This window comes from Aptenodytes patagonicus, chromosome 4 (genome assembly GCF_965638725.1).
Source record: "Aptenodytes patagonicus chromosome 4, bAptPat1.pri.cur, whole genome shotgun sequence".
NCBI classification, from domain to species: Eukaryota; Metazoa; Chordata; class Aves; order Sphenisciformes; family Spheniscidae; genus Aptenodytes; species Aptenodytes patagonicus.
In genome coordinates, this window is record NC_134952.1 from 36,622,948 (window position 1) to 36,646,979 (window position 24,032).

Here is a 24,032-nt window from a genome sequence, read left to right on the forward strand (position 1 = left end):
TGCAGAAATTAGCCTGTCTACATCTTCCAAGTAGTTTTACTGCGGCCCTTTCTCCACTCCTATTTTGTTGTTAGATGCAACTAAGAGCGTCTTCAGTTTGCCGGAAGCCAGAAAAAAACCCCAAACCTGTTTGCAGATATATGAAATGTAAATGCAATAAGAAGTCAAACTTAATTTACAGCTGATCTAAATCACTTGATTTCTACAATTCTTTTTAACATGTGTAACCAAAGCAAAATAAATTTCAAACCAAAAAAATTCTTTCAAATCTTAAAAAAAAAAAAAAAAAAAGGTGTTTCATTTCATAGTGAAATTGCCAAAGGGACAACTCTTCCCGCCTCTCCACTCTTCCTCTTTTCTTTTAGACTGAATATGCTGGAAAGACAGATACATATGCTCTACTCAAAACATATCTAGATCAAAACATTTCACCCAACTGTGACCCTTTTGAGCATCCTGACAATTGAAATGACTTCTCCATGACTTATGAGCCAGCAGGGTCTCCAACTTCTCCTTACGGAGGAAGAACTGTCTCAAAGAAAGTCATCATACTCTCCTGTGTATCAATTTGCTTTGCCCTGACATGCTTGTAGGAGAGGACTCAAATGTTTTCAGCACAGCAGCTTTCATTTTTATGTGCTCTCTACTGTTGACGGAAGTGACAAGGGAGAGCGCTAGAAGGCTTTACTGCAAAACACATTGATCGTTTATTCCTGTAACATGAAGTGTTTTGAGACTAAGATGCCTGCACAGCTCTGACCTTCAGCTCAGAAGAGATTTTCCATCGGCCACAGGGAGTAGAGGTATCATGGGAGTATAGCTCTGGGAAAGTATACCACACCATCTCCAGCCACCACCACTGAAGCCTTCCTGTGTACACAGGCATGTCACTTAGTCTCTCTTTTCTCATCTATAAAATGATTATAATCTTTTACACCTCTGGAAAAATTATCACCTTTACTTCAAATTACAGAATTTTCATAATCCTAAAAGTAATCACAAAACGTACCATGTATCAGAATATTTATAAACAAAACAAGCTGAAATAAGTTTTTGTGTTGCTCAACCTGCACGAGTATTCAATTAAAACAATTTTTTTTTCTTTTTTTTTTTTTGTGTGTGTGTGCATTTCACTTGGTGGCACAAAGGGATTAGAACTTCTCTCCAAGGACTTCTAGTTTCTTCACTTTTCATTTCTCATCTGGGCTTTCCAGCTCAGACATTGGCAGTGTTATTCCAGTTCATTACTGTCTCATTAAAAAACAAAAAAAAAACCCCAAAAAACTCCAGCCCCACACTTTTGGAAAAATAAGGTATACAGTTCAAATTGGCAGAAAAAACAGGGCAGGGTCATCATAAATTTCAGCAAGATCATGTGTCTCATCATACAATATGCAGTCATACCCATTTGTCAGAAGCTTCTGTAAGATTTCATTTCTATAATCCATTATCTCTATTTTAGAAATTTGTCTCAGGAAAAGGAATCTTTTGGTGATGGCTGTTTGTTTCATAAGCAAACTAGTGGAAAAAAGAAAAAAAGACTTTCTTAAAGCAGCAGTTCTCAAATTTAGATATCACACTCCAAAAGCATACATCATTTTAACTACATCTATATGGGCATCAGTCGGATTTGATGGTGAAGCTGAGAAATAAGGCAGCAATGCTATTCAAAGAGAATCACAATGAGCACACTCACTTTGGAAGATAAATAATGCATTTTCTTTCAGTGGGCCTGCTACTCACATGACAAATGCTCCCTTGTTTACACCGCTGCACTGTTGCTCAAATCAACAGAGTTGTACTTCTGTATGGAGAAAAGAATGTGTTACGAACTCTATGCTCCTGAATGAATTATTATTATATTATAGGACATATTTATTATAGGACAAATTATAAAATGTGCTGAGACAAATTCTCAGCTGGTATCAGTTTACTGAGCTCCACTGAAATCCAGAGATTACATAATTTATACTAGGAGAAGAGCTAGAAATTCAAAGTGCATAGAATACCAATACCATTTAACACTCCTTAGGCTCATAAAGGCTCCACATGTAAGGTTACTGTCATCTGAATTCCCCCATTGTATTCATTTAGCTATCAGTAATATTCTGGCAACTAAATTGGGATATTGTGATTAAGATTTAGTAATTCAGATGGCAGGGTTAAAACAAGAGCTTATCAAAACATTTTGATAAAATGGAAACATTTTTTGATGATACAAGTACAAAATTTAGAGGAATCATCTGAATCAAAATGGAGTGCTTGCTTCTGTTTTGATTCTGTTTCATTTTTACTTGATATTAAAAAAAAACCCAAACCTGCTTCAGCCTAAGCTGTTGGCAAGTTCTTTAAGATGAAATCTCCCCAGCAGTACAATTGCCTACTAGCTTGATACTGCTTTCTGCTGCTTTCCGCTGTGATTTATGCAAAATCTCATTAATCTGCAAAGGTGGCAGGAATTACTGAATTGTTTCACCTCAGGACATGAATGACTGGACACTACTCTAGTCTGATTTAGGTCCAATTCTGCCTGGCAAAACAAAATCCCACATTTCTTTATGGCAATCCTATTCAAAAAGCAGCTTCAACATGGGAGAGGGTCTACGTTCTGTGATGAGACACCCTCCAGTCGTGACAGGGAACAAGAGGAAGAGCATCTCAGAGGGAATGAGGGAAGGAAGGTACCCATAAGAGAGGAACAACACAAGTTCTTATTTCGATATGGCTTTGTGAACATCCTTCCATCTGAATGAGGATGCTATAATAATATCATGAACCTGGTTCTGAATGCTCTAGTAGAAAAAAAACCCCAAATATTCTAAAGTATTCTCTGTGTATCTTTAATTCTGCATAGTTATCATTATGTATATGACAAAAGACAGAGTGAAATACCACATGCTGCTAAAACAAGTTCTAAAAATTAAATCTTGATCTTTCCTTCTTACAATGAACAATCTGGTGCCTTTTCATCTGAGTCCAGATGACATTATCCGAGTGAAGAATCCACTCTCTCACTAGGCCAAAGTCTTCTCATGTTTGACTTGATTCCACCCAAAATGGCTGCAAAAAGATGGCTAGAATAACTTATTCACTGATTTGTGGGAAGTGCTGGATTGCATATTGTATTGAATTAAAAGCGATATAGTAGTTCCATATCCTGCAGTTACATGTCAACAATAGTTTTCCTAGAAATACAGCCCAGAAATAACTGCACATCAGATGTCAAATAAGAAATCAATGCAGACCAAATGCAGGATCATAGAAAAAATAGAAGACAGTTGCAAATATTAAACAACAAATCTCTACTGGGTTTGTTTTCTAAGAGGCCTTCTTTGATTTTTTTCATATAAATAGATTTGATCTTTTTCTTATAAGTGGAGAATCACATAACTGCCCAAGGCCTTGCTTCTTGCAGCTATAACACCTGATGCTGATTATTGTTAGACATTAGAGAAGACAGAGCATTTCAACGTACTGAAGGGTTCCAGGGTCTTGACCAGGCCCTGTAAATTGCCAAACAGTAACTCCTGAGCAAGTTATACATGTCACTGAACTACTAGCCTGGACTCAGGTCTGGAGGTTTGGGCATACAGTTCTTTGCTAACTGACTGCCCCTCTTCGCTCAAAATAATTTGCATTTTCAATGAACACTTTCCATCTCCACAAGCTACACTCCAGGCATGGATCAGAAAAGCCCATTTGTTGAACAAAAGATGGAGTTATACTTAGCAGAGAACTCCCATTTTCAGAAGAATCTCAGATTATTATTTTCTTTTTAAAGTGAGTTAATTTAGTTTTTAATCCATGCAAACTGTGAAGACCATCTTCTAAATATGACCTGACTATGAACCGAGGTAGTACTATACTGGGAGGTTTGGCAGGGGGTGACACCGATACTGCTTTTAGGAAGGAAAGTGGGGTAGGATTCTCCAAAGGCTCTTTGAGTCTTTTACCTGCTGGAAGAGGAGTATCAGCGAGATGACATGTTAGGTCATGCACGGCAAGGGGATCTGTATGCAGCAGTGTACTAACATCTATACATGAGCGTTTGTCTTTTGCAGCATGAGGATTAAATTCAGGAAGGCAGGCAGATGTCTAGTAAGCACCACTAGTCCACCTCCTGCATGTGTCCCAAACACGCAGCTTTCAGAGCCCAAAAAGCAGTTTGTGTCAAGGTGGCTGGAAACGTCTAGTGCCTCTGAGGCAATCCTGGAGGCGCTTTCAAGCAGCACCGCCCAAGAGGTCACACAGAGGGTTTGTTGTCAATTTTCTTCATAACAGCTGTAAACCATGACCCAGAAATGCTCATGCACTCTATTTCTGTCATCCCAGTAGAAAGTTGTGTCCTTCTTGTCACCATACAAAAGGGATCTTTATATGAGACAAGGCTATCAACTTCTTACAGCAAGGTGGTGGATGCCCCACCCCTGGAAACATTCAAGGTCAGGTCGGACGGGGCTCTGAGCAACCTGATCTAGTTGAAGATGTCCCTGCCCACGGCAGGGGGGTTGGACTAGATGACCTTTAGAGGTCCCTTCCAACCCAAACTATCCTATGATTCTACGGTATTTCAGAAACAGAGCCAGCACCACCCCATGATTAGCATCATTGAGATTACCCTATATGAACCATTACTCAGGAGTAATATTTAGGTTTAGAGTTCAGCCGCTACCTTCATCAGCAGATACCTGGCCATCAGGACAAAAATCACAAACAGTTACTACTCACATGCAGTTTTTATTACACAATATTTTATTGTTCCATTACTTTATCAGGAAACTTGGCAAGGCTGCACTGCATTCCTAAGTCCTACAGGGTTAAAAAAAAGAAAAAAAAAAACCCAAACTCAAAGGGTTGTTGCTGACCACAACCAACAACTACACACCACGTGACTCCGGTTAATAAAAGGACAAACTCTACACAACACAAAGTATCTAACATGTACCCTGCAGGCAGAAAGTTCCTGTTCTTTCAGTATTGATTTCCTAATATTTATTTCCTTAGCAGCCTCAGATTGCTTCAGAACCAGTTTTCACAACAAAAAACAAGAAGTCACCGCCTTTTCAAGACAGCTCTGAACATAAAGACTACAGGATTACATCAGTGCTCATCTTGGCAAAGACACCATGTGCATCATTAAATAGGGACTTTCCACTTCGGTAAACCTGTGTCAGCATTTGAGCCCATGCACTTTTAATAATGAGTTTCTCATTACAGTTTTACCCAGTTTTTGTCTCAATTATTTTTCTTGTTCCCATCAGAGATTATAAAGAAATCACAATTTACTTGAGATCCCATTATATGAGAAGAGCATGGTACAAAAACAAAGCGCAAGCAAAAATATTGGTTGTTGTAGATAGATGTCACAAAAATTATCTCCTTATGGAAAGAATTGTTATAGTTTGGTCAATTTTTAAAACTGTTTCTGTGGGGATGGGAATCTCACTAACGGACATTCCTGAGTTTGGTTTTAATGAGCAAACACTGTACCACCTGGCATGACAAGGCACTTAAGCAGAAAATTACGGAGAAAGGAATGTGCAGCTGGAAGGAGAAAAACAAGATAAAGATCATGAAGGCATTTCGCATGATCAGGAAGAACGGGCCAATCTGCTAGAGCATAGATGCGTGTGAACACAAGGCTATAACCTATCTGCAAGCTGCAGGTAGCGCGTGTGTACTTCTGCTTGCTATAAAAGATGCTAACAAAGAGCAATAAAGGTCTTTGGTTGCCATGCCTGCCGGAGTCCGTGCCGCTTTTCACCCCCACGTGTTTCCACAAAAATCGATCCCACAGAACAAAAGGAATTAATATTTTGTCTTGAAAGTCCTCAATTTAGGGACATATTTTAAGAAAACACATGAAGTACCTCTCCAGGTTTCAACTACATACGTCCTGAGAAAACGTATTCTGGATGCAAATCTTGTATACCTGCAAAGCTCACATTACCAAGTACCCAAAAGCATTAAATAATTCCTTAATTTAGAGTCTCTTTGGAAAACACGTCACTTGTTTTATGTGTGTTAACATAAGAAGGTAGTCTTGAAAGTTATCTCATTATAAAGAAAACAATTTTTACCATCAGCCCTGTAAACTTAAATTCCTGTTATTATCTAGCAATGAAACAGGTCTCTGAAAATGAAGGCCGAAGAATGTAACCATATCATCATTGCTACATGACTTTTGTTTTCTTAATGGCAAAAGAAAGGTAGCAATTACAATAAACTATTTGTCAAGGCCTGATTTCAGGTATGTAATCTAAGCAGTTAAATCCTTTCTTTTTATAAGATCCTCAGAAAATGGTAAAACCTAGGTTTATCAGAATATAAAGAATTTGGCAGGTTCAAGGAAACCTCTAATTTACTTGGAAAACACAGGAATTATTTTCTTTCTATTCTGATGTTCTACAAAGCACAGCAGTATCCCACGTATTAAACCACTAAGTGTTGTTAAAAGGGCACAAGGAAACAGACAAAAGAAAAGAATCTGTAAAGGCCAACAAAACCAGTAAGGACAGATTACTCCTTTCTTACTCTGTAACACATTAATCATCAGAGGTGGACCAGTCCATATTAGCCTTATCAGCTCTGACCTCCAGCTTCTCATCCAGTTCCCCTCTGCAGGTTGCCCACGGCCCCAGAACAAACTAAAGGCAATAGCACACCTAAAACCCCCACCGCCAACCACGGTGGCAAGAGCAACTGCTGCACCAGCAGACCAAGACAGAGGTGTGGTTATCCGTGTGCACCCTTCTTTGTACAGTACCAGGGTCTTGCTGGGGTAACACACACCAGCCAAAAAAAGTGCCAAAGCACAGGGCAGAATTAAAGGGCAGACCAGCTAGAGGACCTCAGCTTGGTCTAGCACCAGCTTTTTCTTCAGTGCTTACAAAAGTCATGGAGAGTCTGTTCTCAAGCTGTGTGGCTTGTTGCAGATTTTTACCTGTCCTGAAAGTACAAACAGTCAGAAACTTTCACAGGTGCTTCATTCCATCACTGTAATTCCTCTTCAACATCAATTAGCAAGAAATTCTCTATGTTGCCTTCAGGACCCTAGAAGGCGAGAGCAGACTGGCTCATTGTTTCAGCTTTGACTAACGCAGTAAAATCTGGTTGATTGACCACCCCAGAGGAACTGATGATAAGAAATAATTATCCATCAGTAATTTACCTGCACCCAGGCATATATCTGTAATTTTTACAGATATAATTTCATTCCATACTGAGGCACAGTAGAAGGTTATTCTCAAAATTTGTAATAATACAGTGTTTCTGTCATTATGAAATCCTGTGTGTAATTTGCACGCTATCTAGTTCATGCTGTGATTATACAGAACAATGCTTATGGTACACTTTGCTAAAAAGTAATTCACAGCACTCACTACTTAAGAACTACTGTAAATGCTTACAAAAGAGGAGTGAAATTATCAGAGATTCCTGCTTTGTCTTCATAGATGCAGTCATCACCAAAACAGAAAAAAATTGTGCCAAGTGGAAGAATTGATCATTTGTACCCTTCAGAACCAAAGAAACCTGAAAACTATACAAAGATTTGAGACTGTCAGTTACCTCGCAAATGCTATGGAATATAACCAGACCACTCCATCACAGGCATTACTGTTGTTACTACCATAATTTAAGGTTTTTTTGCACTGTTGCAGTAGAATAGTTTCATCTGAGTAGATAAGGCACTAAGATTTGATGTTTAAAGACTTGCACTTCAAAGATATACATGAAGTTCACATGTACTAGAAAAGTAGAGCAATTTAGGGCTATTACATCATCTTTAATGAAACAATCAGTAATGACTTTAGTTTCAAAAAATTGCTGGACTGCCTTCGAAATATCTGATTTAAAAACATATCAGCCTAAATAGCTTGAAAGTTTTTGGAAAAATAAAATCTTGAATTTCCTTTCATTCTGATCCAACATTTGGCCTCCTCTTCAGCTTAATCCAGATGCCATTATTTGGACGAAGAATCAGTTCTCCAGTTATACCAAGCTCTTCTGGCTTTTGACATGAGTCCACCCAAAAGTGCCGCAGGATGAGGGCTAGAAGAGCTTTCTCCTCCATTTGTGCAAAGCGCTGACCTACGAGTTACAGGGCAGCAAAAAAAAAAAAAGATGTTATTGTCAGGTTGCATTAACAGTTGCTGCATTTGCATGCTCACAGTGATTCCCCTAGGAACACAGGACAGCAAGGACTGTGCATCTGCCTTGAGAACAGAACTGGCTTTAGGCCAAAATCGAGGTCATATGGATACTACTGAAACTAGCACTTTTCTCTGCATGACAACTCTGGCCTTCCTGGGACAATCCACAGCACGTCCTCCTTCCCATAGTACACAGAACTCAAACAGCAAGGAGGAAATGGTCAACACTTCACACAGAACTAATACAAAACACAGCCTTGTCATGTCTCTTGGATGGACTAGGCCGGGCGGAATGGATGACAGACCAGAGCAGGAGAAGATGCAGCGCAGGGACGGTGAGGAGAGACAAATCCCACTGTTCCATATATGCAGAGAGGAGCAAAGGAGATACAACTGCAACAGAACAACAGACCAACCTTCCTTCGGTGAACACTGAGCATCACACACACTGATGATTTGGTAGCACAGAGGGCAAAGTTCAATTTACATTTCAGAGAAAGGTGGAGGAGGAAAGGGGAGAAAGAGAAATATGAGAGAAACCAAACCAAGTGTCACAATCCAGGCAGTTCACTCAAACTAAACTGAAAATGGGAACAGGACACAAAACCCAGTGCTCAAAGCTTTTTCTGTGCTCCCCTCTGTATAATATGCACAGATGGATGTCTGTACACGTGTGAACAGTGATGTATTTCTGCAATGATATTAATGAACCACCTCTTCTGCACATGTTCCTGTACACCCAGGAACTAGCTAGACATGTAATATTAAATTAGATTCCTCCTTGGAACATGGGAAGACCTAGTCTGCTGTTCTTATGGGAAGGGCACCTATTCACAATGAGACAAATTAAAAACAAACAAAAAAAACCAAACCCACCCCCCCAAAAAAACAAACAAAACCAAAATCCCAGCAGAAGTTGTATTTCCTGTGCTTGTAAATGGCATGACAATTGCTGAGTGCTCCCCATCTGCACTTAAGATCTGTGCAGGAACAGTCCTTTCATGTGTTCTAAAATATAAACAACAATGCCTCTACTTTGAGCACAGATAAATGCCAAGTGTCTCAGTGGCACTTGAAGAACTAACAAGTTCTGGGGTGACAGTGAAAACACCAGAGCAACAACGGTGTCAGAAAGAGGGAAAGAATACATCAGTTGCAGACTGCACGTTTGGGACACCCAGCTGAGATCATGCGATAGACAGATGAGAGATTTCCAGAGCAAAACAAGCGCAGGACATTTGCCGTCTCTCGCTCTGTCTTGCTGACACTGAGGATCAGAAATTTGGAAGTAATCCTGTCCTAACACAGGAGCCCGTTAACATGCTGCCAGGCTGCACAGGCAGCGAGGAGGAAACACCAGCATGATAGACACTGGGCCCTGGGAAGAAAGGAAACCCTTGGGAAGAAACAAAATGCGGCAGCTCAAGCACCAGGCTTGCAGGGGGCGGGGCGGCGAGGGGGGACGGGACACGACCAACAGGCACATCAGGACTTAAATTTCTGATACACTCGCTGCTGCCACAGTTACCACACCAAAAGCAGCACTGTCACATTACAAGGGCTTCCTCTTCAGCTACCTACCAATGCAGTTCCTGGGACCAGCTGAGAAGGGCACGTAAGCATAGGGGTGCCTTCCCTTACAATTTTCAGGGAAGAATCGCTCAGGCCTGAACTCCTCCGGGTCAGGGAACATCTCGGGGTCTCTATGCAGGGCATAAGTTATGACAAGAACATTTGTGCCTTTTGGTACCCGATATCCTCCTAAAGAGTAAGGGGAAAGGGAGAAGAAGGGTCAAAACAACAGCAAATAAGTGACTTTCTATACACAACAGCACAGTAAAAAATAAAACAACGCTGCCCTTTACTTGGGAAACACCTCCACTGAGGAGATGCTAGCAGGATAGGCAGTGACAAATGCAGGACACTACTTACTAATACAGCAATCCTCTCTCAAGGCACGGGCAAACAGCGGAACTGAAGGGAAGAGCCGAAGGGCTTCTTTCACAACACACTCAAGGTATTGGAGCTTCTTCAAATCGTCCATTGTAACAGGACGCTCAGTGTTGCCTGTCCAAAAACAAATAGGGGGATGAGCGAGACCAAAACTCCCCATTTTTCGTTAAACAAACTCATCCCAGCTCCCTCTAGGAACCCTCACCACACCCCAAGACCACACAGAAGGTGCTACACATACATTGAATATGCATGCCTTGCCCCAAAGACATAAGGTTGGCTGTACTTTCCTACAGACCTTCCAGCACCTGTCCCAATCACCTCTAGCTATTGAAAGGTCCAGAAGGACCACAAGGTATGTTCCTACCTCCCTTTCTACATCTAGGCTTACAATGTACCACATCCCCACTCACAAATGCAACCACTATCACAACCCCAATGAAGCGGGGAATGGAAACGTACCAAACACCTCGTCCAGTTCTCTGTGAACCTTCTTCTGGGCTTCAGGATTATGTCCAAGTAAGTACAGGGCCCAGTTCATAGCAGCTGCTGTTGTATCGTGGCCCTAGAGGTCCAGATTTACAAAGACATTCATTTCAACAACATTCCTGTGCATAAGTAGGCTTCATAAATACTTGGGTGCGCAGACAGTATGGAAAGTAAGACTTATTAGTCCCATGACCACGAGAAAAATAAAAATCAAGAGTGAAGAACTCTATCCAACACGCTGATAATCAGGATATAAGATGATCCATGATTCTGTCAGGTGCCCGAAAACTGACCAAAAGGGAAAAGTGTTGAAATAACCCAAGCAAACATCCCTCTCCTCCGCCTCCAAGAAGCTGCATGAACTATCAGTACCTACACAATGAAACAGATGTATATTCATCTTTTTGGTTACTGCCCAGTCAACAACGTAACATCTGGGGGGCCAATGACTACCACAGGAGAGATACAATGGGCACAATCTGTAACCTTTACAAAAACTATCCAAAAAAGGGGTCTAATGAGACACAGTACAGTGGCCATAGGAGGGAATACTTCTTGTTTTCCTATGAGAAGGGGATCAGCTACTACAGTTCTCAGAACTGCATAAAAACTTGGAAAGGAAAAGAAACAAAGGGAAGGGGAACCAAAAAAAAAACCCCAAAAAAACCCACAAAACAAAACAAAGAAGGGAACAGAAAAGGGAAAAGTTGACCAACAAAGGATTTTGGTACTAAAAAGGTGCACTTGTGAAGTTCAGGATGCTGCACCTCTTCAAAATCCAGCTATGGAATAGTACAGGAACGTTAAGATGGGAAGAGAGTTTCTCTAAGTTACAACAGCAGTAATACCACTTTGAATTAAGCTCTTCTGAGATAGAATTCAGGTCCCCCTAATGGAGTTGTGTGGAAAACTTGTGAAAGTCTTATTTAGATCCTTCATTGGACAGGGAACCAGACATGAGAAGACAGTACACCAATGCACAGTTGACGACAGAACCAGGAGTTACAGCCAATGTGGCAAGGGACAAAATGTGAGGAGAGCTGACAAAATGCAAGGCAAAACACTGAAACCATTTAGAGGTCTCGTTAGCATTAATGAGGTTTGCAACAGGAGCTGAGAGCCCATGGCCCACGTCAGCCATTAAGCTCTTATTACTCACCTGCTTTCATGAGTAGAGCCTGCTCACATAGACAGGGCCTGCCACATGTGTATTGCCCAACATTTTGCCAGGGCACACAATTCTGGATCAAATGTTTCTATCCTTCAGTAGTTCCTATCCTACAGAGATTTCCTCTTAGGCTTCCAGGGCTAAAATAACTTCATACTAAAAGCAACTTCCTGAACTAAGAAAAGGAAGAGTCACTACCTGCAAATGGTGAATCTCAGGTTCTAGGGGAAAAAACAAAACAAAACAAAAACCAACAAACCAACAGGTTCCTTGGGTACCTCAAACATGAAGGTATCCACTTCCTCACGAATGTCCCTGTAGCTCAATTTGTTCCCCTCATCATCTGTTGCACTCAGCAGCATGTCCAGGAAAGCTTTTCTCTTTTTGGGGCCATTTTCTTCACAGCTGCCATCAGTGTCACATTTCGTTTGCTTGGCGTTTTCAAGTTCTGCAGCTTTTTCTGCAATGACCTGAGATTAGAAGCATTACATTAGATACGATGCACGCAGCACATGCGCACAGTCTACATCACACAGGTTTGTCCCAATTTATTAAAACAACAACATACATCTGTAGCACTCTACATGAGCTAGTTAGCATAGCTGTCAGCATTAGCTCATGAACTTTAACTGACTTTTTGTGTTAGTAAGTGAAATATGACCAACCCCTCTTGTCCCAAGCAATAGAATGAACCTTGAACAGTCTTTGTGTGATCAAGAAAATAGATAGCCAATCTATGCAAACAACTTGTTGATTATCAAGAAGTGTAAACACATCCAGAATATCTGAAACAATATGAATGAATGATCAACAATCATGAATGACAACAATAGCGGCAGCAAATCAAAAAACATCACCACAATTTGAACAGACTGATCACCAAGAAGATATTCTCTACCCTATCCAATAACTCAGGAAAGAATCACATCTCCAACCTCTGGGGAACCCAGGAGATTGAAGAGAAGCCGGTGCACCCCACAACCCTGCATCAGGACTACACGTAGCACGGCTGGAACCACTACACTAAAGCTTCCCAAATTTTCTTCAGTATGAGAGCAATGGTTGAACTTCCCTTTTTTAGGTCAAAGCACAGCCCCAGTGACAGACAGATTTCTTTCTGTCACCACCGTTGTCATAACAGCAAAACAGAACCCTTCAATAAACTGGTATTGCTCTCAACAACAACAAAATAATTAAAAATAAAGGCTGTAGAGTATGCAATTCTGTTCAGAGGCAGCACTGAATGGGAAAAAAAAAAGTTATATACACACACATTGTTTCCCTCACTGAACGTACACATATAAAGACACATATTGAACCACCTCTTGTCTCAGTGCCTTCTGTCAGTACCTACACTAGATGATATTATTATTTACTGTTCCTTTGTAATCTTCTAAGATTTGGCTTCTGATACTCAGTGCACCAGCCCAGAATGGGAAGAGAGCGTTACCTTAAGTCCCTTTAAGAGCCTCTCTCATGCCTCATTGCTGTAATTCCCAATAAAAGGAAGCAAAACATGAACTACTTAAAAACAATGCAGAGTCAATGTGGCTCATTATCATAGAATCATAGAATAGTTTGGGTTGGAAGGGATCTCTAAAGGTCATCTAGTCCATCCCCCCTGCCATGGGCAGGGACATCTTCAACTAGATCAGGTTGCTCTAGTTATATGTTGTATTATATGTAGTGAAAGTTCAGAGATTATTTCCTTTGTCGTGGGCACTGATACAATAACATCGTGGAGTACATACATCTATTTCAGGGAAAGCAGCCTCTCTGGTAACATCCTAACAGTAGATTTCGGAGGGCAACCATTGGCAAGAATAGCATGGGAACTATTTGGTGAGAGAAAGGGGTGTTACTTGCACAGTCTAACATGGTGAGAGAACACCACGTTTTATGCCAAGTCAGTGATGTATGCTTAATGGTTTCTGTGTCAAAGTGTCTTACTGCTGATGTGGGGACCTGTAATATGTTTGCTCATCTCAGCAGTTCTGCTCTGAACAGGGGAAAATTAATACAGGCTTCCATTTCTGAGGGCTGGACCAAGTGGCATTACCAAGCAGAGCCCTATACTTACTGCTACAAACTTGGCAGTGAGCTGTTGCAGGTGATTCAGATGCAGAGCATCTGGGGCAGAAGAGGAGTTCAATGAATTCCTGTTGTTTGTTTTGTTTGTCAAGGACCTGTAAGTCCTGTTACTCACTTGGAATAGTATACTCCCTTGCTTAAATATGACAGAGCTCCTGACAGGGAAGTCAGCTGTTGTCTTCTTTTCAGAGAATTTCTTGGCATCCCAACAGAGAGATAGTTCTCCTCTCAGTAGATGCATATCAAGGGGGCTGAACCTCACCCCCATTTGGAAGCTCTCTACTGAGCTCAAGACTTCACTCCAACAACTAAAATGTACCATTAAAAAAAAAAATTAAAAAAAAAAATCTATACTGTATCTGTAAAATTGTGAAGGATCTTGAGGTTCCTCTCATGCTCTCTTCCGTCCTTCAACAGCATATATACAAGATCAGGCCAAAGCCAAGGGCTCTTCTGTCGCTGTTGGATTAGATCACTCATCCTAGGAGCACAACAATCACATCATGTAACATTTCTTGACAAAAACCAAGTTTACAGCACACTTTCAAGAATGGAAAAAAAATAGTTCTACCTCCCCCAGTGAAGCGGAACTTAACATATTGTGTGGGTTTAAACCCATTCATCTGAAGGGAAGGCTGTTCATATTTGTTACCTGATTTTTAACCACCTCAAAATTTCTGTCACCTGTCCCAGCATCACCATGATTTATTTTTGCATTGATCTTTGAGGACAGCATATTCTCATTTAGTGAGAATCCTCTTGAAACAGACATATTAAGTCATCCAGTCCAGTCCCACCCCACACCAGTAAAGCATTGACCATGCTGAAAAGACATGTACATCCTGAAAAGACTACTCATGCCAGAGTGCCAAAATATCTGCCCCAGGACCTCAAACAGCCACCTGAAAGCATTACATTCCTACTTGACTGTCCAGATACCATATATGTCAGACAGCACATGAAAAGTATTTAAAATAAAGAATATGAGACTTCAAGTATGCTCAAACACAACTGGAGTACATTTGAAAGGGCTGATTGTCATTGCTATTCAGCTCTTGCACATGCTTTTGGCTGCAAAAAGAGACTTTGAGGAGTAATTATTACATTTAGGCCAACTTCAGGCCCACTTGCAGTACAATTTGGGAAAGGTCAAGGAACCGATGACAATAAAAGCCTCTAATTCCACCCCTTTTTTGTAACACACCTGTCTCAACAAGCCCCATCAAAGGCTAGGGATGAGATGCCATGAGCAGCTACACCTCATCTAGTCTGACACACCAGTGTGGTAGGAATACAGACCATGCTTTTCTTAATCCACTGGACAGTCACATACAATTTGAATGGGGTAAATACTGCCATGAACTGCAGAGCAGCAGTGCCTCAGCTTTAACATGCTGTCTAAAACAGCACTCTCCCAATTCTGCCAGTCATGCTGATATGAAATGTTGCAGCTGAATTTTTTTTTTTTAACCTCCTGTACCAATGGATTAACTGAATGGCAGCTGACACCTCTTCAAAGCCTCAGCCTCCCATTGCATATGCTCATACCAGAAAATGCATCAAAATCTGCAGGAGTTTCTCCTGCCTTCTTGGCTTTCTACCTCCATCTGTGACCCCCCGGCCCTCCCTGCTGGCTCACAGCAGATGAACTCCTGACACCAGCAGCATCAACTCCAGCCCAACTACAAAGTAGCCAAGCAAAATGTCCATTTACCTGTAGATAGCACGAACATACTCAGAATCCTTATTCTCCTGAGCACCTACATTCTTGCCCATTGCCGTTTCTAGGAGGAGGAAGTCATCAACAGTTCACGAGTGCAAAGTGAAATGCAGAGTCCCTGTACACAATAAGTTACTACTGCTCCCAGCTTCTGACTGTCACCACACCGTCCCTTCCATGGGTGAATACACACATCCCTTTCCAGGTGAAGAGCTCGCTTTATATTTCCATGCCCAGGAACCCTGCTCCTCAACACAAAGTCACTTCAGACTGCTATCTCTGCCCTGCCTGTCCCACAAACTCACCTGCTCAGATGCACACAAGACACCCTAGGAGAAAGGAGGGCCTTGGGAGGATGGAAGTGCATTCACACAATATGCAGGGACATTCCTCTTCAACCGTCTCCTCACACAACACGGCACAGCTGTACTCATGAGCCTCTGCGTCATTCACAGCCCTGCCACAGTAACTGAATAGGACTTACCACAGATGATATCAAGGGCACACAGAGTGATGTCCAGAAAGACATCAAATGGTTCCTTGTCAACATGCTTCTCAAGTTTCTCCAACAAAATACCTCCTTGTTCATTCATAACCTCTAGAAAGTCAGTTAAGATTGCAAAGTGGAATGTGGGAGTTATCATCTTCCTCCGTGACCGCCACTTGTCTCCAGTGCTGCAAAATTAACAGGAGAAGGAAGGGTTGAAAACTCCAAGTCAAAAATAAAACCGTCACCATCACAGGAAGTACACAGTAAAAACTGCAGCCTGGAACACCTTCACAGATGGACATGCTGTAGATGACTCTTCAAGCTGTCCATAGCACTCCCCAGAAGGAGCAAAATGGAAATATTTCTTGCTCCAGCTCTCTCTGAAGCACAAGCCACTATTTCTATAGCTACTCTCAACAAAAGGAGATGCCAACAAGCCTTCAGGCAATACAGCCTGGTGCACAGGCTGTGCTCAGTGCACAGGCTCAGGGGCATGGAGCAGAAGCCATCTACAGGACAAACCAGTTATTCAGCATCAAGTCGTCAACTTATCACATTGTCTCTGTGAAACACCACCTGTGCTTGCCTTCATCCGCTGACTAGGAAATGAGGATTGCAGAGAACTAGGGTCCACAGACATTATGCAAATGACTGCCTCAAGGTCTGGCTACAAAGTACTCCCTTGGAGACAGGCAACCACCTCCCACATGTCAGTGACAGAGCACGGAGCCACAGCCGGGTGACATCAGCTTCCTGAGGGTTCTTGTTCACTTTTTCTGAATCACATGCCCCACAGGCACACAACTGGCAGCTCTGCTTACAGGGTAAACTACCACATCACTTCTGTTAACCTGCTATAGAGGCACTCCTCAGGCCAGCTTATCTGCTTGCTGTCTGCCACTACTGCCCTTAATCAGCAGAGACTGGAACATTCTCCTCCATTATGTTTTTGCAAGCACAAGGAAGTCAAAACACTTCTAAAAGTCTACTGGAGACTAAACAATCAGAATCAATCTTCCTAGACAATTAACAGTGAGGATACACCATGCCTGATGCCCATGGACCTCAACTCTCTGCACTTTGCTACTGATTACTGCCTTCTTAAGTGCCATGAACGAAACTCAGGATAAAAGGCATTCCTCATCCTCTCACATGAACTTGCACCTCCCACACCACGTGATCACAGCTGGCTTTTACGACACCATAGTCCCATCACAAAGCACAAGGAGTTCACCTCTGAAGGCTCCAAACAGGCAACAAAGCTCCACTGCTAACAGGGGGACCTTGACCTTCTCGCAAAAACACAGAAGAGGCAGAAAGGCACCAGAGCCACTCTACACTCACCTTGCTCTGACTCTTGAATATCTGCATCATCCAGACCAAACCTTCCTTGACCCTCCCAAGACCAGAGGACACCAAACCCTTACATCACTGCTCCTCCCTCCCTCCACTCCTGACTTGCGCTCTTACCCAGGCTCACCTCTTATGAGCCTCCACTTCATGAGGGAAATGAAGGACAGGGTGCAGATACTCTCCCATCCTACCCCAAAGCATCACCAAACTCAGGCCCATCCTACTGGTTTGCAGCATCACCAGCTGAGATAAGCAATGCACACGGTTGCAGTTCTGCCACAGTCCAACCACTCAACACACATCACAACATTCAAAATGTCCAGCACGTAGCATTGCAGACTAAATGACACCACTTGCCATAGGATACAACTTCCCAAAACTCACATTCATTTCAAGCCTCTGGATAAAAAAGTAACAATGGCCAAATTTGCCAAGAAACAGATAATGCCAGAAGATTTTTACCAGACGTCAGCTGCTAAAGAGCAACAAAGACCATCACAAGGAATAAGACTTCTACAGCTATCATCTACATCTCTGTCCAGAGATACACACAGCATTCCTGCCACTAAGCCCTCTTCCTATCATATACCCTGCAAATTTCAAGAAGACAGCGATGTACCTGCATTTCACTATACCTCGTCAGAAGTCCAGTGCCCAGCCACGGCTGCAGGAATTTGTACAGGTATGATTTTTCTATATGTTTTGAACTGTTCAGAATAACCTGTCAGAAAAATGAAAGGAGAGGAAAAAACATCACTTGTTAGATGGAGAGAGATTTCTTCAGCTGAGATTACATCACACAACCTCAGTTCCTCCACAAAAATGCCCCGAGCCTCATTAAAATGGACCATATTTCAGTACAAGCTGGTACACAGGGGGAACATTGAGTTCACACCCTCAAGTCTTTCAGTATATATCCCAATCCTGAGAAACAATGAAATACTCAAAAACTACCACTCCCACTCCGCTTATCTTCCTGAAAAAGAAAAATCTGTTTTACAAAGTCACAGGCAGAGCTCAAAGAAAACCCAACCGTTTCCAGCCTTAACCAAACTCACAAGAAGTACCATCTCTTCAATAAACACTCCAACAAAGAAACAACTCTATCTTCGCAGTCCAGGGACAATCATTGTCAGTAGCAAAACTAACGACTACATTTCATGGCATCAAGACAGACCCACAAAGTTCTAATACAGAATTCAGTCAAGCAGACACAAGCATTGCAACCTGCATTTCAAAATGTTCTACCCCTATTTCAGTGGTCCCATCTTCCCTGCTATCTGGTTGTCCATTCTGATCTTGGGAGCAGAAGCTTTTGCACATGTGAAAACAAAGTTAAAGGAGATGCTTCTTTGTATAAAACATACTGAGTCACTCCTTTCATTTGCTGGCCATCTTCAGGGTTTTTTTTTCCCAAGACTAGGCTTTTTATATTCCTTATAGAAAGGCTTTCAGCCTTTCTTTAGCACTGGGTCAGAGGACGATCTCAAGTAAAATCAGTCCAAGCCCTTTTTTGCAAAAATTACATTGAGAGAACCGAAACTAACAGGTTGGACACTGCTTTGCTTGACAGTAGAACAGACAGGAGACAAGCACACTCACCTCCACACTGTCAGGGTGATACAAAATCATGACAGGCAATGGTCCTATCCAAAGTTTGAACAATGGCAAGCTCCTGAACTCTTCAACGTAAACTTGTAGTTGTTTAAAAAAAGCTAAAATGAAAAAAGTAGATTAGAACTTTTAAAAAAGGGGGGTTTGCTGAATAAGCAAAACTTCTGTAACAAACTGTTTTTCACCATATGCCCTGTAATTATGTTTTTGTTGTAGTTTTATCTTGCTACTATGACCAAGCAGCATATTTTGCACCTATTAGGTGTACTGCAAGAGCATTTCTTTATGGCTACACTCTTGAAGGCACTTTATTCTAGGGAAAGCCCTCCTAGCTGTAGATAAGGCAGTCTGATTTAAGCAGTCTCAAAGCACTGCAGCATGGGCCTTCTGTATTGCAATGCTCTTTGTAACAATTAGAGCCAAATCAAACTTTATCAAGGCTATGCTTACATTTTGGCTTATCTGACACTAGCCAAAATGCTATAGCAAGACGCTTCTTTACTTTCCAAATACAGCATCAAGCCTTTTCCCATCTGAGACATCATTGACAAGTACTACATTTGTGGTGCACACACAAGCGATGTCATGCACAGTAATGTCAGGGCACTGCGCAGGAACCAGTATCACTTGAAATGTCTAGTTTCTGATAACTGGACTCCTGAAGAAAATCTTTGGAGCCCTTACACTGTTACTGTTTATCTGCAAACAAATTACTTCTTATTCCAACATGTTTAAATCATCTCACTCTCTTGCTGCCCTAACCATCAGTGACAGTTTGCAACTCTAGCAGGGGCTTTTGACAGCTGACTGCTCCAGGAATTAACTCCACTTTTGTCCTTTTAGAAACCTTACTGAAGGGTAAGTGACTGCTTACAGGGCCACTGTGGATTTGGCAATTCAGATGTCCCCATCTCCAAGGGCACAAAGACTCACAGGATCATTTATGCCACAGACCACCTGAGAGATACCATTATTGTCCAGCTGCTGGTTGGACTTTATACCAATGAGCTCAGCAATCCAGCCAATTCTCCACCCACATTATTATCCACTTATCCAGTCCATATCTCGTCAGTTTAGCTATACAGAAAGCATGGGGGATGGTATCAAAGGCCTCGCTGAATCAAATTAAACACCACCTACTGCTCTTCCCTTGCTCACAGACCCAGCTATCTTATCACAGAGGGCAATCAGGTTCATTCTGCAATTCTAGAGGAGGTGGCCGCTATCAGGATGTTCAAGGATTAAACATGCTTTTGCCCTTTCAGAAACCAGATTAAACAATAAATGACTCCCTCCAAGGACTCTGCAGAGTTGAAAATTAAAAGGTCCCCAAATCAAAGGAAAAAAAAAAAGGAAAAAAACCCTAGTTTCCTAATAGATACTCAAATACAGCATTCCCTAGTCTTAGGCAAAGTTCTAATGACACTTCATTCAAAAGGCTTAAGAGCGTCAGATTATTTTGCTATTCTTTTTATATTTTTTTCCTGACACCACCATGATTAAAATATCACAATTTTCCAGCATTTGTCTACCAATATCAATAAATAACATCTCCATCAGATGAAAAGTCATTTTTATTTCTGCTATAAAACCTTATCCTCATTTCTAAAAACTTTTTTTTTGGTCACATTTTTAATTAAAAAGATTATAAACCACAAACTTCACTCATTTTTACATAAATAAACAAGAACAAAGATGGATGGTCATGGACTTAACTAAAACATGGAGGCTATGTGACTCCTGTTAACAAAGGAGATTAGTGACTCCATAGAACGTACGAGTCTCCATCAAATTGCTTTCTAGAGAGAGAAGCAATGTTCTGTTTTTTAAGAAGATTTAAAAAGAAGAAGGAAAAAAAAAAAGAAAAAAAGATTTGTCTCTCAGTCAGGCTCATATACACATCCTGACTATGATCCTGCTACTGCTTCCCCGAAGTCACTTTCAGGGAAAGCTGCTTGCCCTCACTTCCACCAAAGAAAGATCTCTCATATCTGTATTTGGATATGGGGTTGGATCCAGAGGAAAGATGCGAGCATGTACCCTTGTGAACAGAGAGACCATGTCTCGGCATATGTCAGCACTGGACAATGTGCACGCCCGTGCTGTACTCGTCCTTGGCTTCACCACGCTCCCATGACCCAGTCGCTCTCTCTTCTGGCAATGTACCTGGCAGCACAGCCAGGAACGCATGTGCACGGAGCAGACTGGCATACACAGGCATCACAAACACACCCAGAAGAGTCTGCTGGTCCACTGACAGCACAGCCAGAGCTGCTTTCACACCACCGACTCCTCAAGAAATACGCTCCGGTGCAAAACCGAGTACCAAACGGAAAGGGAACGTGTAGCACATTAGTGCTCTCTCAAGCACCTGGTAAAAAGAAGGTACCCATTGATCAATGTGAGAACAGAAAGGATTGCTTTTGAGGAATGTACTGCAAATACTCAGCAAGTTTTTTTGCATCTAACACATAAATCTAAGGCACAGCTAATTCTGAAAATGTCTCAGCAACTGAGCATGCTAAAGTCCCTTGCGCATGCTCACTTGGGGGAAGATAATTGTTTAAAGAAGTATTTTTCCGTCGTAAGCTGGAAGCTTTGTTTGGATCGCAGCTAACAGCCATGGGGACCAGTGCTCTGCGCTGTGAAACAGCACTTCCTGTGAGAGCACCCAGCACGCCTCCCTGTCACAAAAACACATTCCACAGCGTTCATGCTCCACCTCCCCAACAACTGGAAACAGGTCCAAGTCCAACATCAGCATCTGGAAGCCACTGTCAGATTGAACCTCCAGCTAATCTTTGACTGATAATAACCCCATATTTATACAGTTCCTCTCCTTTCCCCTCCACTGCCCACTTCTCACACAGTTCCGCTCTGCAGGTTGCCCACAGCCCCAGAGAGACCTAAAGGCGACAGCACACCCTACAACCCCCCCCAGCCAGCCACAGCTCGACCACCCAAGCACCTCACCAGAGCTGGGTCCTCCAGCAAAGCCCCACACAGTGCAGGGACCTCACAGCTGGGCTATGGCGTAAGCTGCCCTTACCTTCTCCCTCCCGTTCCAAGAGTAGAGCATTTCCCAGCACAGGATAGCAGGGGCTGATGCCCGGGATCAGCTTCATCATCCACCATCGCCTCCAGTAATCCATCAGGCAGGGCAGGGAGCACACGGCCACAACCATCAACAGCAGAGCAATGACTCCAGTCCCCAAGTGCAGCAGCTGGGGTCCCCCTGCAGCTCCCTGCACGACCTCCATCACCACCTCCCAGCCGTCTGCTCTGAGCCTTGATCCCTACTGGGGAACCAGCTCTGCCTGTATCCACTGCTGCCGCGCTGCAGCAAGCAGAGTGTGCCAGGACCCGGGCCAAGAGAGCAGGAGGCGGAGCTGTCACATGGTCCCGAGGCGCAGCTTCCTGCCAGGAAAACAAAGATATAAAAAACACGCGGAGAGGCTGCCTGCAAGCACTTCGTGATGGCAGAGCAGCCACAGGGAACACTGCCATTTCCTTGCCCTCACTTGGCTCCTCTGACTCAAGTGAAGAGTGAGGAAGTTCTTCGCAGGCCCGTGCAATACCTCAGAAGGAAAATACACAAACCGCTGTCAAGAGAAAAACCACCTTTTTGCTGATTTGGGAAGGATGGGTTTTCTCAACACCGCCTTTCTCCATCTGTTTTCACGTGCTCAGGGAACACCATTTTGCCGTACAGAACTGCTCCAGTGCTCTCCAACACGATGCCTGAAAGGTTTCAAGTGCTTCAGATGGGGAGCACCTTTCTTAAGTTGAGTTAATGGCTCAGAGGGGTTAAACAAACCAGAGCCCATACAGACCCACGATCAGGAAGAGCACCGCAAAGCACACTGATGCTTCTCTGTTCAAATAGCCTTTGCTGGTCTCACTGTTGAACACTCAGTCACAGGCTAAAGGGTGCCAATAACACGACTGGCAGCACCAGCACCAGTCACAACTCACAAAGTGCTTGGGTAGAAGTGGTGCCATACCCACCATAAACCCTGCTGCCCTTCCTGCCTCAGAAGGAGCCAGGGTCTCTTCTCACTGCTGCAGGGCTGCTGAGCGCCTGTTCCTCAAAGCCTCCAATGCTCAGAAACCTTGTGGTCAAACAGAAGTTCAGTGAAATGCAGCACGGCTTACACACAATTTGCAAAACTTCACCCCTTGAATATACCACAAAAGCTTCTTATAGCATGGTCATGTTTCTCCTGTCTGTTTTGTACCAAAATTGATTGCACTGACTGCACCGGCATTTTTAGTAAACCAACAAACAGCATAAACAAAGCAGCTAAGATAAGCACAAATAGAGAAAGCTCAGAACATCAGAAGCTAAGGAAGGGCTGATGAACCTCAGCAGCAGAGGTGAGTAAATTTTGGCACTTTGTTTCTGCAGTCTCCCAGCAAACACTTTATCATAAATGCCGACTGTTGCATTTTTTCTGCACAGTAAACAGCTAGAAATGAACTTTGCCACTCTTGCTGTTATTTGCAATGGTTTGTGACAGAAAGTAGCAGACACATACCCCGTCTTGCAAACACATAAGGCAAGCTACACAGCCATCAGTGCCCTCTTTTGTTCAGGTGACATCCCAGGAAGGAAGCAAGCTGCAGGATTAAGAGGCTCACCTTTTGTCTTTGTAACATGGAGATCAGCTGGGTAATTATACTCTCTTCTTTATAAAAAACCTTGCAGTTTGTTGCCTTCATGGAGGCGATAATTAGATGAAGTGGTTAACTGTGATTCTGAGTCAAAATCTGTGTTTATAACTGCTGATAACTCCTTCTGCAGGAAAAAACTGAAATACAGTGAAACAGCAGGGACAGGGTGAAAAGCCACAAGGAAAGCAGTAGGGTACACAGCAGAACAAACATTGCAAAATCCTGCCAGCAGCTGGCAACGGTGATGCTGCTACTAACAAAAGGCAGCAGCTACACTGGAAGGAGACGTAAAAGATACACCCAAGAAAGAAGAAATGAGAGGTCTGG

The 24,032-nt window shown here is 42.6% G+C and overlaps 1 protein-coding gene across 1 annotated transcript; it reads right to left on the bottom strand.

Annotated features, from left to right (window-relative positions):
* Window positions 1-4,717: 4,717 nt before the first annotated feature.
* On the bottom strand, window positions 4,718-22,382 carry CYP4V2 (cytochrome P450 family 4 subfamily V member 2). The gene is made up of 11 exons (XM_076336364.1): window positions 22,081-22,382; window positions 19,020-19,132; window positions 18,053-18,138; window positions 16,059-16,249; window positions 15,569-15,638; window positions 14,209-14,335; window positions 12,042-12,233; window positions 10,569-10,671; window positions 10,086-10,220; window positions 9,735-9,914; window positions 4,718-8,091 (listed from the first exon to the last, which is right to left on the bottom strand). The coding sequence occupies exons 1-11, from the start codon at window positions 22,289-22,291 to the stop codon at window positions 7,916-7,918; spliced, it is 1,584 nt and encodes a 527-aa protein (XP_076192479.1). The 5' UTR covers window positions 22,292-22,382; the 3' UTR covers window positions 4,718-7,915.
* Window positions 22,383-24,032: the final 1,650 nt, after the last annotated feature.